Source organism: Chinchilla lanigera, unplaced genomic scaffold (assembly GCF_000276665.1).
Source record: "Chinchilla lanigera isolate Chin_1 unplaced genomic scaffold, ChiLan1.0 scaffold00036, whole genome shotgun sequence".
Classification (NCBI taxonomy): Eukaryota; Metazoa; Chordata; class Mammalia; order Rodentia; family Chinchillidae; genus Chinchilla; species Chinchilla lanigera.
The window spans coordinates 19,935,859-19,951,217 of NW_004955437.1; the positions used below are offsets into that span (position 1 = coordinate 19,935,859).

Here is a 15,359-nt window from a genome sequence, read left to right on the forward strand (position 1 = left end):
CTGTGAAGGACCCCGAGGCCGAGGCTGGCCACTCTCCCAATCAACCCGCTTTCTCCACCAGGCCAGCTCGCTGCTAATGGCCTTGATGGCAGCATCCCTTCACTGTGTCCTCCTGGCCTCCTGCTGGCTGTGGTCGATTTGCTTGTGATTTAGCACTCCGGGGCGCTGACCCGTGAGGGAGACACGGGACAGAAGGAGGCAGGGCAGATGTGTGGGGAGGGGGTGCATGCGTGTGTCCGTGTGCTGGTGTGGCAGGAAGCGACTCTCAAGGAGCAAGCCGCCAGCCGGGCTCTCGGGGACTCAGGAGGTGCTGGCATCCCCAGCACTCTCCCTCCCATGCTGGGGGCCAGGGTGTGGCACCGGAGGGAACAGCACAGGGGTCCCTTCAAGAGGGCTGCAAGGAGGTCTCAGTCTTAAAGACTGGGTGAATCTCAACACCTGCTGCTATGGCTTGGATCCCTCAGTGCCTGTCTGTTAAAAGCTTGGTCTCTAGGTCTCCATCCCTGGCTCTGGATGCGATCACCTGTGCCAGCATATACTCCTGCCATTGCCACCTGCAGCCAGGTGACACAGCCAAGGGGCTGCCCTTGCCACCTGCCCAACCTGCACTACACTGTGTGGACACTGAGCCGCCAAAACTGTGCCCTAAACAATCCTCTTTACTTCACAAGTAGCCTGCACTGGGTATTTTGTTGCAGTAACATGAAGGGAACTGATATACCAGTGTCATAGATTGGTTATAAAAGGCATAGGAGTGAATGCAGGTATGGTCTCTATTTTTGTTATTGTTATTATTCAGCTTTCCCTATGCCTGGTCCTCCCTGGGATTTCAAGGAAATTATGACACAGACTCCATCTTTACTTTTTCCTTTGAGTTTTTTTGAGACAGAGTCTTGCTATGTGGCTCAGGATGGCCTTGAACTCATGGCAATCCTCGTACCTTAGCCTCTTAGTGCTGGGATTGTAGGCGTGTGCATTTTAAATTAGTTCATGACTCTTGGCATTTTGGATGGGACTTCCCAGGTGTCAGATAAGTGACATAAATAAGCTGCACGGGGTCAGGAGGGTATGGTCATCAGAACCTTGCATCAGCCTCCTACAGCCCCTGAGCCCTGTTCCTTCTGCCTTGAACCCCCTGACCCTCTGGGAGGGCCTTTCCCCTCTTGTAGGGTCCCTGCCAGTGTCAGAAAGGAAGCGGTAGATGGGGAACACACACCTGGGGGAGGCTCATGCCAGCCCTGTCCCCCAGGGCCAACTGGAGCTGCAACTAGAGCATGGGCTGTGGGGCATGTGGCCACAGACAGAACAGAGTGCCAGCCCCCAAGCTCACTTCAAGGGCATCTGTCTAGTTCCGCTGCCTGAAGCAGAGGTGCGTGATACGAGCACACACTGCAGGAAGGCAAGGGATGTGGGAGCCAGGGTGGCGGCAAGGAACAGGGCCCAGCTTTCCTGCTTCCAGCCTGAAGCAGCTAAGCTGTGGGTGGGAGCCACTCTGATCCTCAAGTACTGGGTCCCCCATCCTATTTTTCAGGGTGTCACTGTGGTTGAGCAGCAGCCCAGCCTGGATTTCCTGGAAGCCTGAGACCATGTCTCATTCCTATGACCCCAGCATCCTGCAGGCACCACGCAACATCTGGTGGGTGAATGAATGAATGAATGAATGAATGAATAGGTGGGGCCAGGTGCCAGTAACCAAAACTCCTGTGTCACAACAAGTCAAGCAATAAGGGACCCCTGTGTCTCTTTGGCTTCTGCTTCCCAGGAGGGTCCCACACTGCCCTTCTCCGTGTGTCCCAACAGCACAGGAGGGAGAATGAATGGCAGAGAAAGGCTTCTGTAATACACCCTGCATAGCCCAGGGACTCAATATGGTGACATGAATGAATGGATAAATGGAGAATGAATGAATGAATGAATGAATGAATGAATGAGCCTCTCACCATCCTCTCCCCCGCACCAGTAACCTACCCCATCCCCCTTCCTCACGGCAAGCACTAACCGGGACCTCCAAGGCTTGCGTGCTTCTTTATTTATTTCCCCACGGCTGCGGCACCGCCCCGAGCGCCAGCCAGCGCGCTTGTGGAAATGCCTGTAATCGCCAGCACACTTTAGGCATTACTTCCACACCATTTAGGGCTTTCCGCCCCAGTAGCTGCTGCTGCCTTGCCTCTGTCTCCATCTTTGGGGCTGTGTTAGGTGGAATTCTTTCCTTTTTTTACAGGTTTGGTAGCCCCTGAAACCGTGGAGGACCCGATGATTTGGGGGAGGTGACAAGGAAGACAATGCTTTGCAGGAATTTATTATTCTTCTCCCATTGCCCTGGCCCTGCACCAGCCCTGACCGGAGAAGCGGGGAAAAATCAGTTCTAGTTGCTAAGAAGCCTTTAAAGATTTTTGTGTTTTCCCACACAGGCCTGAGATCGGGCGGCTGATATGAATCTCAGCTATGCAGGAGGCTGAAGGGGCTGGCACACAAGAAAGGTCACCTCAGCAGAGCCCCTCCCCTGACCAAACCCCTCCCCTCTCTGTGTTCAGACTCAGGGCTTTCTCTCCTGGTGGCAGCAGCTTTACAGTAAACTCCAAACCTGAGTGCATTTTTGAGGGATAAAATACATGTGAACATGCTTTGGGGAAGGACACAGAGAATAGGATCGAGGGCTAGCTCTGTGACCTGGGCCAAGTCACCTACACCCTCTGGGCCCATTTGCCCAGCTATGCCACGAGGACAAGCCTACATCTTACCAATGTGCAGGACAGCTCTGAGGGTCTAAGATGATCTGAGAGGAAAGGACCTGCTTTGTTCTACCCCTTCCCTTCCTCTCCACTCAAGTTTCCACCACTCCACTTAGCCCTCTGCTAAACAGACTCACTCCCCCGCCCCCAGCCTTGGACCCCAGCACCAAGGCCACCTGCAGAGTGACCCCCCAGGGAGAGATGTCCAGAGGGAATGGCCATAAGGGACAGTCCCTCCAGCGTACACGGTATGAGGCTGTCCACCCCATGTCACCTGTTCTGGGACAATCCCGGCTCAGCACATGGCATTGGGTTTGGGAGGGTGAGCTTCCCAGGGGTACACAGCAGTTCCATGGTGGGGCTGGGGCTCCAGGTGGTCTGCACAGCCCCAATGCAGCAGCACTCCTCTCTGGGCAGAGGAAGGAGCTTGTGTGATGCTAAAAACCTCAAGGGTGTGTGTGACAGTGACCACAGGCCCCAGCAACCTATGGGATGGGAGCCAGGGCACGCACCTCTTCGGAGGGGCTACTAGTTGCTGCTAGAGTCTCCCTTCCTTCCTTCTTCCTCTCCTTCTTCGTCTTCTCCTCCTTCTTCTTCTTGTATTAGGGATTCAATGTAAAACCTTCCCTGAGCTATATCTTTAGCCCTTTTGTTTTTGTTTTTTTAATAGGATCTTGCTAAGTTGCCCAAGTTTTTTTAGTAGGATCTTGCTAAGTTGCCTAAGTTGGGTGCCAATTTGCAATCCTCCTGCCTCAGCCTCCCAGAGAGTGCTTGGATTACAGGCATGTGCCACCATGCCCTCCTTCAAAGTCGGCCTCTTGATCCGGGTATGATCACACAAATGCTCTCACTCGGCAAGAACTCACAGAGCTAAACACATGATTGTTCACACCTCCACACCTCTGTCCAAGGAATATGCTTACTCTAAAAAGAAAAAAGTGTGAAAAAAGGAAACACAAGACAAAACTGCGCAGACCCAGAACAGACCATTGGAGAAAATCCTTTAGTAGTTCATTAATGCCATTGCATAAAGTTTTAAGCAAGACACCTTTCTGTCCTTCCTGTCTTTGATCCCCACTGCGTTCATGCATTTCTTGTTGCTATGATGAAATGTCTGAGGTGGGATGAGTTATAAGGAAAAAGTTTATTTCAGCTCTGGTCCAGGGTCAAAGGCCTGTGTCGGGGGTGGGGGGTAGAGTCCCTGGGCTGTGCAGGGTCATGCAGGGCCTCCTGTGGTGAAAGAAGGAGCACCTGCCACATGTATGTCCTCTGCCCGCTGCTTTCTTCAATGAAGTCCAGGATTCAGGCAGAGACTCCACCCTGACAAAGTCTTCTAACCCTAGCCCGCTCCCAAAGGCCCCCTTCTAAATGCCACAATCAGATTAAGATTTCTTCCTCCTAATACCTCACCACAGGAGTTACATTTTAACAATGAACAGCTGGGGGAAGCACTGTAACCACACCCAACCCCTAGCACCCTGAGGGTTGGCAGGCCTAGGACGAGCAGCCACCTAGCTGTCAGAGCTCACCCAGCTGCCTCACTCAGCTGCCCCACCAGGCAGGCGTAGACAGATGGCCAAGACCAAGGGGCCGCCCTCCGGCCAAAGCCAACTGGTCCTGGGAAGGAAAGGCCAGGCCAGAGTCGGGAGACAGAGGGTGCCCAGAGGGGAATCATGTGGCCAAGTGCTGTGCTTTGCTCATCCATAGGATGTCATAGATGTCACAGAGACGACCGGCCTCCCCGCCCTCTCCCACCAGCTCATTCGGCTGGGCTTGGCTCAGTGCGAGGAAGTCGGCACAGCAGGCCTGGATGCTGGCATCTGAGGGACAGGCACAGCACCAACCCTGGGGTGCGGGAACATGAGCACTGTGGTGTGGACAGAGGACAGGAAGGGCAGGCATGCTCACTGCTTGCAGCTCAAGTAAACGGATGGATCCCTGAAACACAAGGTCTGTGCTGGGCAGCCCAGGAGGTGTGGCAGAGCTCGGACCGGGAGTCACCGGCAGACAGAGGGACTTCCGTGCCAGCTCCCTCCCTTTACGGCAGGACCGGGAGAGGCGACCAGCCTGAGCCTGTGCCCTCCTGGACAAGGACGTGACCCGGCATCCGGCTTTCTGTGGCTGTCTGTCCCCACGCCTGAGAGGTGGGCTGGCCGCTCAACGATGAAGACAGTGAGCAGGGACAATTGTATTGTACCTAGTGATTATACCCCGGGCGCAATCTCCCAGTGGCATTATCTCATCTGGAGAGAAGAGCGGGCTTTTTAATAGAGGGACAGGCAGTTTCCACTTAAGGTTATTATGAACAGAGAGAGCCCAGCCCCTCACGGCTTCTAGCCAGCGCCACAAAGTTGTGAAGTAATTAAAGGCTGCTAAGGAATCAGAGAAATTATAATAATTCTATCCACCAAAAGTGCTTTCCTGTTTTCCCCCTCCTGGTGGGAAACAAGGTGGGTCAGGCAGCCCACAAACACATCAACACAGCCCGCTGTGCGTGGGCCGCAATGTCACAGGGCTGCCAGGCCTGTCCCCAAGCTGTTGTGACAATACTTAAACTTGCGAGGATAAGTGGAAGGGCTGAGACCAAGTCCCTCTGCCGAGAGGACAAGAGGAAGAGCAGTAATGTGCTGTGGTCAGCCCGGGACCCTCGTGGACCCTGTGTCTTGCATCCAGGAGGCAGCTGGGGTTGGGGGCTGAAGGAGTCCAACAGGGTGGCTCTGGACACTCAGGCCCTCCGGGGACCTGCTGTGTGCCTCTGGCTCAGGGAGGGGTTCTGTTTCATAGGTCTCGGAAAACATGTCCCTGAGAGTCTTTCCCAGCCGCCTCCAGTCCCCAGTGGTGTAACACTAATTGGCAAGGTGACCTCGGGCAAACCTGCACCCTCGCTTGCTGTGCTGACAGTCACTGAGTGTGGTCACGGCAAAGGACCATGATAGTCCCTCTGTGCTGGTTTCAAGGAGTCCATGGGAGCTTTGAGGAGTTCAAGGGACCTGCTATTACTTACTTCTCATCAGCTCTGTCTTCATTTTTTCCTTGTCGTGTCTTTGCATCGTGTTTTCTGTCTGCCCTGGACTGTCAGCTTCTGGTCAGTGACCCCTTTATCGGCCCCTCAGTCCCTGGCGATGGAGGCTGTCTGCCTGCTCCCTGCATGTCCTGGCAACCTTCCTGAGGCTCTTGGGGGACTTTCACAATGAGTGTCACAACCGTCATCTACCAAGTGCTACTTCGTGGCTGCAGTGTCGTACTTTACGACTCTATGATCCCTACCTCACAGGTGCAGACGCTGAGGCTCAGAGGCTCCCAGCCCTCCCAGGCTGTGAGTGTGGCCCTGTCCCCAGGTGCTGCAGTAGGACCCAGGCCCTGCGCCATAGTCAGGCACCATCCCTTACGGTGCAGAGCGAGGTCAGTGCTGCTCCTGGCTGCAGAGGGGCCCTCCCTAGACTGCTGCTTCCCAAGCCTACCCCCACCAAGAACTCCCACTGCCTGAGGGAACAGGAGTGCAGGTAGAAGCCCACACCCTCCTCCAGACAAAGAGCTGACAGGTGACAGATGGCTTCTAGGAATGTGGGGCCAGGAGTCCAACCACATGGCCGAGTGTCAGGACAGCAGTGCCTGGCAACTTCCATTTCAAGGCCCTTTAATGGACTAGGGTGCAACAGAAGGTGTCTCAGCTTGAGCCAGAGAACCCCTAACACCTTCGATCTGGGCTCTGCACAATCCCCTGCAGGCTATTCACAGCAAAGGGTCCTGCCTGTCATTGCCCAAGAATCATATGGCCCTCAAAGCCTCCCACCTTCAACTGATGAGGAAACCAGAGCCATTGAGAACATTACCACCACTGAAATCCAATAGTAATGTTAATGGCACGAGGGTTCCCTCTGCTCCTGCTTCCATGCTGTCCTCTTCCATGGGTGCCTATGGCCCCATCCCACGGGCCAGAAGGAGTTGGTGCAGCGGCTATGGGAGTCAGGGGTCCTGGACTTTTCTCCACTGGGTGTCGGATGGAGCAAGGGACCTCCAAGCTTGTGGAGGAGCTAGGCTGAGCTCCCTGGGGCCCAGTTAAGTGGGGATGGAGATTTATTCTCTCCTGGCACCTAGGAAGCAGGAAGAGGTAGCAGGAAGGCATGAATCTTCCCTGCAGGTGAGGGGCTAGGATGGCAGTTATCCTGGGGGCACCGGGGTCAGCTCCTTGTCACAAACAGGCTGTGCACACATTTGTGACTGCCACAGCGGACAGGGCACACGCCAATCTGTGTGGGAGCGGTCTTGAAGAAGTAGGGACTTGTTTGGTCTCAGATTCTCTTCTCTATAAAATGCAAAGACTAATTCCCTCCTAACTGCCGGAGGTGTCATGGGGACGAAAGCAAGATAATGAAACCTCTCGGAGGGATGGAAGATGAGTTATTTAAATGCGTGTGGCCCCTCAGCACAGTGCAGAAGCAGGCAGCCTGGTGCCTGTGTGTGTGTGTGTGTGTGTGTGTGTGTGAGAGAGAGAGAGAGAGTATGTAGTGTCTCCCTGCAAGCCCATCACTCACCATCCAGGATGCTGGAGTCTGTGGCACCTGCCTGCTGTGGCAGAGGAGGGTCCCAGGTATTTGTCACTGTGCCGATGCCAGGGGAAGACAGAAGGGAAAGAGCCTCAGGGTGCTCACAGAGGGGCATAGAGACATCGTCCCAGGTTGGTGAGACCAACCCACCCAGCTCTGGCCAGGCAGAGGCTGAGCCTGTGATGATTTATTGGTCTCTCTTTCCCAGATCAATAGGCTAGTGGTTATGGATGCAGAGGGCCGCAGGCACTGTGGCCCCAAGGTATAAATTAATATGGCCTGTCAAGGGGCTGGCTTCCCTGGCATGGGGGGCGATGACACTCTTGTGAGTGGAGCTGACACCACACCCCTCCCTCACTTCTCACTGCAACCTGAGGATGCAGTTTATAAATCATGCAGCACCTGACGGGCACATACACCTGGGGCAACTAGCAACGCTGCAGCCGTGGGATGCTAATATATTGGCCTCTTTGGCCAAGTTCATCTCCACATGCTCCGGGTCTCACCTGGCCACCACTCCAGAGCTTCCCACATGCCAGGGATGAGGCCATGGCCGAGGTCCAGAACCTGGCAGGCATCAGAGGGCACCAGCCCAGAGCAACGAGCCCTTAGGTCTCAGGTGTCACGGGTGGAAACGGGTGGGGCATTTGTGTGCACCATCCCTAACCCAGCACCAGCCCACCCTGCACCCCAACCCAGCTATTGCCCTTGACATAGGGAAGCCCTCACCCCAGGGAAACGTCATTGTACAAATACTCCTTCCATCCTCACGGTCACCCAACAGACCAAGGGAGCAGCACGGTGCCATCCTTTAAGTCCCTTCATTTGAGCAATGCTTGTGACACCATGCACAGGCCAGTGGGCTGGTGCTGAGGACTCCCAGCCCACGCTCCCTCCAGGACAGACAGGTGTACACTGATAACAACTGCAGCCATTCCTGGCCAGGTGCTTACTCATTGTGGTCGTGTGTGAGCACATCACGTGCATGATCTCAGGGACTGGAACTTTATGCCAGCAGGTGCGAGGCGGGCATGGTTATTCCCATTTTTCAGGTAGAATTGAAGTCAGAGGCCAAAAGCTGCGCAATCCGGCCTGGGTCCTCACCCAGGCCCTGTCACTGGACCTGCTGAGGGCAGATCACTGACCTTACCCAGGGCAGATCTGTGGGTGTCGTCTGGAATGGTGAGTGTGACTGCCCATGACTGTGGAGAGAGCTCAGTGAGATCCCACAAGGACAGCAGGACACTGGCACACAGGAAGCCCTCAGTAACAGCAGCAACTTTTTCCTGCTGCTGTCCTAGGAATGAGTTACTTGGTTTCCTTGGCAAATGGCCTCTTTTCCCCCTGCTGCCCTTCTCCAGTAAGGTCCAGGGAGTAACTCTCAATTGTCCTCATTAAGTGACACAGAGTGGGGGGTAGCCAGGCAGCTGGGGCAAGGACCCCCACCTCAGACTTTATCTCTCAGGCTCCCATTAGGTCCTCCAGCCCCAGGCCCCCTGCAAGCAACCTTGTCCACATCTCACAAGTGGTCACCTGAAGCCATCAGTGACAAGGACATGAGTGTCATCGAGACCTGGGCAGAGGTCCAGGGGCCCCACTCCCAGCCAGGCTTTGTTTCCATGAGGCAACTGTGGGGACCTGCAAGGGACATATACCCACACAGTCCCTGTTCTTCCTCAGAAGTGTCTCTGACCAGGGGTCAGAATTCACCCCTGTCAATGGGAAATTCTAACACATACAAAAACATCAAAAGGTCCCAGGAAGTGAATAACATTCTGAGATATCATGTCTCCTCTAATAAAGGAGGAGTCTCCTACTCCTATCCCAGATGGACATATGTCTCCTACTCACCCTATAAGGGCCCAAACAAATAATCCCCACATGTAGACCACAGTGCTTCCATCATGCCATACACATATGAAGTTACTGTGACATTTAATATGTTTGGGTATAGTTGAACATCACTTACTTGTTTTTCTCTTTGTAAAATATCTTTCCCTAGGGACAAAGACCCTGGTCTCAATCACCAGTATTTTACTGAATATACTCGGAGCCACAAAGTGGACTGAAGACTTCTCCCTACTTACATTTTTATGCTTCTTACAACAATCCTGCAAGACAGATACTCAATTATCCTCCTGTTTAGAAAACTGAGGTCCAAAGAGGGTTAAGTCACCTGCCTAAAGTACATAGGTAGAAGATGCTTGCGTACTTTTCACTACCCTGCATGTCCACGTTGGCTCAGAATCCCCGGGCTCTGCTCAGTAGATGTTCAATAAACATTTATTGTATTCATTAAAAAAAATTATGGCTCAGGGCATAGTGGGTCACATCTGGGCTGTGACGGACAGGCAGAGGAGGACTGGGCTGGGCCACCGTACTAGTGAGAAAAGCACAACGTTCGTGAGGGACACAGGCACTGGATCAGCCCCTGGGATGAAAGGAGGAACCAGAAGGTGACACAGGAGACACACAAGGAAAGGTAGGTTGGTGCCAGATGGACAGAAGCTGAGGCTGCTGGTGGAGAAGGTGGGACTTCTCGGAACTTCAAGGGCACAGCGACGCCGAGACTCCACGAAGCCCCTGGATTCTTTGACCCAGAGGCCACCTGGAACCATGTGACTTCTAACCACACACCCGCCTTCCTCTCAAACACTCCTGCACTATGGTCACTTCCCTGGGATGTAGTGCGGGGCTGAGGGGCGGCCCCGGAGGGCTGGGAAGGGGACAGCGCTGAAGGTCGGCGAGGCGGGCACGCGCCCCTGACGGAGGCAGCAGAGCAGCACCGCTGGGCACAGACACAGGCAAACACGTTTGAGCAAATTGGCACGCCATAAAAGTCTATTACAGCAAATCAAACAGCAGTCAGCATGACAGCCATTAGCCTGAAATGAATACACGGGGACTTAATGAGGTCTGTCGAGGCTGGCTTGGTGAATTAAGTTGCCAATTCTAGCAGGATTTCCCTTTTCTTTACGGACTTGAAAGCATCCACGCTGCCTCGTTAGGGCTTCGACAAGTGAATTGCAGGGCCTTTCACCCTGATAAAATGGATAATTACATGGAGGACAGCAGAGCGAGGGGAGAAGTGTGGGCGGTAGGGGAAAGGAGAACAAACAAACCCAAACACGCACCTGCCTGGCTCCTCCCGAGTGCGGCCGGGCTGGGCAGGCTGAGAGGCTGTGCCTGCCCCTGAACGGCCTCCCACACCCTGCTATTCCTGGCTGCGGGCTGGGGTCCCCGTGGGCCAGAGCCCTAGGCAGTGTGGATGAGCTGAAAGTTCGCATCCAAGCCATGCTGCCTTTGGGAACACTCAGAACCTCTCTAGGGGTGGTCTCACAGGGCTCCCCAAACCTGGTGGATCTCAGTGTTAGTACAGGAGTTTAACATGCAGATCTCCATGCTGCTCTCTCCAGCTGACTTTGCAGAGTTTCTGGGCCAGGAAGATGCTTCCTGACCCGTTCCCCAGGAAGACCTGCTTCAGAGTGTCTGGGACCTTCTGATTCGTCACTTTCCCAACACTTTCGGAAGCTGGATAGTTTCACAGGCAAGCGCCCCTCTGCTCGCATCCATCCAGGGATGGGCAGCTCAGCACATCCTCAGCAAAGCAGAGGAGTCAACTGTGTGAGCGAGCACTGTGGGGGCTCGCTATTAGACAGCGCTCCTTGCGTAGGTCTGCACTGCCACCCCCGCAACTCGCTTGCCAGGCCTGCTCCCGATTTCCGGGCACGTGCACCCAACTGCTGTCAGTCAGGCTCAAGGCGGGAGGAGTGGCAGTTAGGGAGGAAAGGACCAGGCGTAGTGGCTAAGAACACCAAAGAGTGGCTGAATGGACAGCCGAATAGACCCCAGTGCCTCACCATCCCTAAGGAATAGTCTAGCCCTAACTGGAAGGAAGTTCTTTTGGGCTTCATCCTCGGGTTAAGGCACATCAGCTCCCAGAAAGGGGCTGCTCCAACAAAACAGTCTGACAGCTGTGGAGGCCAAAGTCATCAGAGAGACAGGGCAGGTCTAAAGTCTGGCAGCGCTGTGACTAGAAGCCACAGGTCTTGACTCTATCCTCCCTCTTCCCACGATACCCACAGAGCATCCACTGCTACGTCAGCCAGGTTCCACCGGAAACCCACCTCCTCCAGGAAGCCAGCTGAGACTTCCCTGTCTCTGCAGCAGCCCCTGCACTCAAGCCCACCAGGGTCTGCTGCACCCTCTCTTTTCTCTTCCCCCATTTCTCGGGACTGCATTCTCATTCTGTTCACATCCAAAGGCCTCTGCCTGTGAATTCACTTCTCAGGCAGGGGCTGGGGGTGGGTGGGGTCCAGGGTAGACTCTATGCACACAAAGAACCCCGGGCTTAATTCTGGGGCAGGCCCAGCAGGCCCCCAGCCTAGGCTGCAGCCAGGTAGCTCAGGTGACCACACCAGGCCAGGCTAGTGGCTTGGCCTCTGTCCAGCTGATACCACATCCCTACGGGCCACACTGAGCAGCTGAAAGCAGGGCATCAAGTATCAGGGCTGCAGTGACCAGGAGGCCTACACATCAGCAAGTACACCCCGTGGCCTCCCTCCAAGGACAGTGTGTCCTTGCAGCTGGCCCCTCGCTGCCTACCCTCTCCCATCAGATGGGCAGGAGGTGGAGGCCACCTTACCCTGGCTGCCCTTGCATTTGTTAGATAAGGAGCACTACAGCCCAGAGAGGTCAACTGACATCTTAAACAGACCCAGCAATCTGGGAGCAGGGCAGGGGCTCCATCTGGTCTCCTGCCTCAAGTTCTGACTCCTGTCATCCCACACTGCACGGCTGCCTGGGCCTCCAGGAATGAGCCGGCACAGAGCCAAGCCGAGAGCAGACACTTGACAAATATTTGCTAAATAAATGAATGGCGGAAGGGGCTCACTGCTTGGAGAACCCCAGGGGTCCTGACAAGGCTGGATGTTCTAGGCCCCCATCTCTGAAGGGGCAGCGGGAGGGCCGGGGAGAAGGGACATGACCCCTGTCCCCTTGCCATTGCGGCTGCCCACTGCCCCCCTTGAGGGAAGATGCAGGGCAGCCGTGCCTGCCAGGATGGCAGCTGAGCAATGGGTCCAAGGCTCATTAACTCCGAGCCATGCCCTTGGTTTCCAAGCCCAGGCCCAGAGTGCAGGCTGGCACGTAGAGCCCCTTAATTAAATTAGGGAGATTTCCAGATGAGAGGGAGCCCAGAGCCAAGCTGCAGTCCCCGGGCACACCAGCCGGAGCGCAGGGCACTGTGCCCCCCACGCTTAGGACAGTGGCCTCTACCTGGCAGGGGAGGGGCACGGGCACCCTGGTGCTCCTCCACCCACACATCTGAACTCCCCATCCTCCATCTGGCACCAGCGTAGGATTCTCGGCTCCCAGCTGAGTAACGAGGGCCAGGAAATGGGGACAGGGGACAAAATATCTCCACCCCTGAGGGAGTCTGAACTTGTCCTGGAGTCAGAAGGCTCAAAGTCACAATTGAGTGACCCTGGGCAAGTCTCTGTCCCTTGCCAAGGCCATGGGACATTCTCTCCAAATGTTCTGTTCTCTCACTCAATGACTGATAAAGGGGTTACAACGCAGACGCCACAGTGCCAAGCTGCCTTTCCAGAGGGTTCCACTTACCATCGTCCCTAGTCACCCTTTGCCCCCCTGCCCAACCACAGCCCTGAGGACAGGCTCGGAGGACCGCCCCAGAAGCCCTTTCTCACCACATTTAGCATCTTTGTATGACTAACTGCCAGTGCATAGGACAGCGAACAACAAGAGCCCCAGCGCCATCGGGAACCAGCAGCCAGCTTATTAACGAAGCGTTTGTAATGCAGTAATTTGTACTTCTCAATTACCAGCACTGGCTTGATTTTCCATGCATGCACTCATGCACACATACTCAGGGCATACAGACCAGACATGGGGACTTCGGGGAGGGCACAGGGCCAGGGGAAACCCCTCCAAGGCTTGCTTCCGAGCCCTGCAGGGACCTGATCCAGGCCAAGACCGGAATGTGCTGGTGAGGCCAGCCCGCCGCCCTGCCAAGGCTTGCTCCGGTCTGTGAATGGCCGAGAAGAACCTTCAACACCTGCCCCTCCAACTCCCGCTGCCCGCTGGCTCCAGAGCTGCAGGTTTGGCTTCTTCCAGGGCAGGCCCCTCTCAGGCCTGAGGCTCCTGCCATGCACTGCCCAGCCACGCTCCTGACCACTGCTGAGGCCCCTGTTCTCAGAGGTGCCAGCTTGCTCACCAACCAGTACAGAGTGAATGCTGGGCTGGAGGTGGGCAGGGAGAGAGCTGGAGCTGCCCTTTGCCCAGATGGCTCTCTGTCCACCCCACCCAAGTGGCTTGGAGGAGCCAGTTGGGTACCCCGGCCAGGGCAGTCCTGGAGGCTCCTACCTCGGGGATGCGCACGCTGTAGGGCTGGTTGTGAAAGGTGGGCGCGTTGTCATTCACGTCCCCGACCTGGATGTTCACCTTCCGTGTGATCACCTAGCAAGAGAAGGGCACAGAGTTGGCACTGCCACCTACCTCTGGACTCTTCTCACCGACGCTACCTGTGGGACACTGCCAAGCCCCACATGTGCCTCCCAGGGGACCAGGGCCTGGAGGACACTCACCCCCTGGTGGTCGCTGACAGAGAACTCCACTGTGAACTCGGACTTGGTCTGGAAGAAAGGAGAGAGGGAGGAAGGCAGAGTTAGAGAGGAGCTGAGTGCTGAGGTGCTGAGGCCCTGGGCCAACCCTGGACGAGGCTGCAGAGGCTGGTCCTGCCCAGGAGCTGGTCTGGGACTGCTACCAAAGGCATCCCCCAAACTGCCATCGCCTTCTGGGGGAGGACAGCAGGTGTGCCATATGAGCCTTCTTTAAGGGGCAAGACTAGAGAAAAGTCAGGAATCTTGCATGCCAGACTCAGCTCTGTCTCCAAGTTGCAAGACAGCCAGGTGCAGTGGTACACTTATGAAATGCCCTCTACCCAGGAGACTGAGGCAGGAAGTCCAAAAGTTCAAGGCCAGTCTACGCAACTTAGGGAGACACTGTCTCAGAATAAAAGGGTCTGGGGCCATGGCTCAGGGGCAGAGCACTTATGGCTTTAATCCCCAGTACCAAGGAGAGGGCAGGGGCTAGGGTATGTTACACCCTTACCTCCCTTTGCTAAGGATGACTGCGCCATCATCTCCCGCTTCTTTAGAGAATTCCTTTGGAGGGGGATTTGCGGGGGTTGAGGTAGGTTTTACATCTATAAGGATGACCCCGTGGTTGCGGTCACTCTTGCCTATCTGATGCTGTCTCCTTGCTTGGAGACCTCCAGTGACCTCATCCTGACATCAGCTTGGCCCTTGAAGAGGGATGTCACTTAGGAGGATGCTATTTCAGGGTCAGAATGATCTCAGAGGAAAGGTCTCAAAGATGTTGAGCCGCCCTTCTGCCAGGGTCTGCTCCTGCCCCCCAGGAAAGGATGGGAGCCGGACTGTGGGAGGTTATACCTCTCTGTCCAGCGGCTGCCGGAGCCATACCACACCAGTGTCCGGCTCCACGGCAAAGAAGCGGGAGGCCTCCTCCCCTGACACGCCAAACACCAGGGGGTCGTTGTCCATGTCCCGGGCCAGCAGCTGGGTCACGGAGGAACCTGGAGTGGCCAAGGCAGAGAGAAGAGGGCAAACAGAGGAGGTCAATTTCAGTCCTTGCCACCTTGCTCGAGTGGCTGACCTCCCACTGGGGACCAGCCACCCACAAACCCCTGGCAGGTCACAGAGCATCAAAAGACCCTGTGCATCTCTGGGCTCTGACAGGCTCTCCCAGGCATCTTTGCCCACTTGTCATAGTGCCACAGCGCCCATATGGCTACACCATCATTCACCATGTTCTGGTGTGTGCTGTACTACCGTGACTTCCATGACCGAGGCATTTCCCGGCTCTAGGGCCCAACCCTGGAAGTCCCAGACAAACTGACACAACCAGGCACCCTGGCTTTAGGAGGCCTTTAAATTCCTAGAAACTATACTCAAAATGTCATGTGTGGGGGCTGGGGATTTAGCTCAGTGGCAAAGCGCCTGCCTGGTAAGCGCAAGGTCGTGAGTTCGGTTCCTGGTAC

General features: G+C 55.4%; 1 protein-coding gene across 7 annotated transcripts in view; it reads right to left on the reverse strand.

The window, feature by feature from the left end:
* Positions 1-15,359, reverse strand: part of Cdh23 (cadherin-related 23) — a gene marked incomplete at its 5' end in the record, with an annotated part of 360,927 nt that overhangs the window by 252,067 nt on the left and 93,501 nt on the right. For all 7 annotated transcript variants that reach the window (XM_005390029.2, XM_013516828.1, XM_005390030.2 and 4 more), the window contains 3 exon segments: positions 13,664-13,756; positions 13,885-13,932; positions 14,752-14,894. In XM_005390029.2, the coding sequence (XP_005390086.1) occupies positions 13,664-13,756; positions 13,885-13,932; positions 14,752-14,894 (284 nt within the window).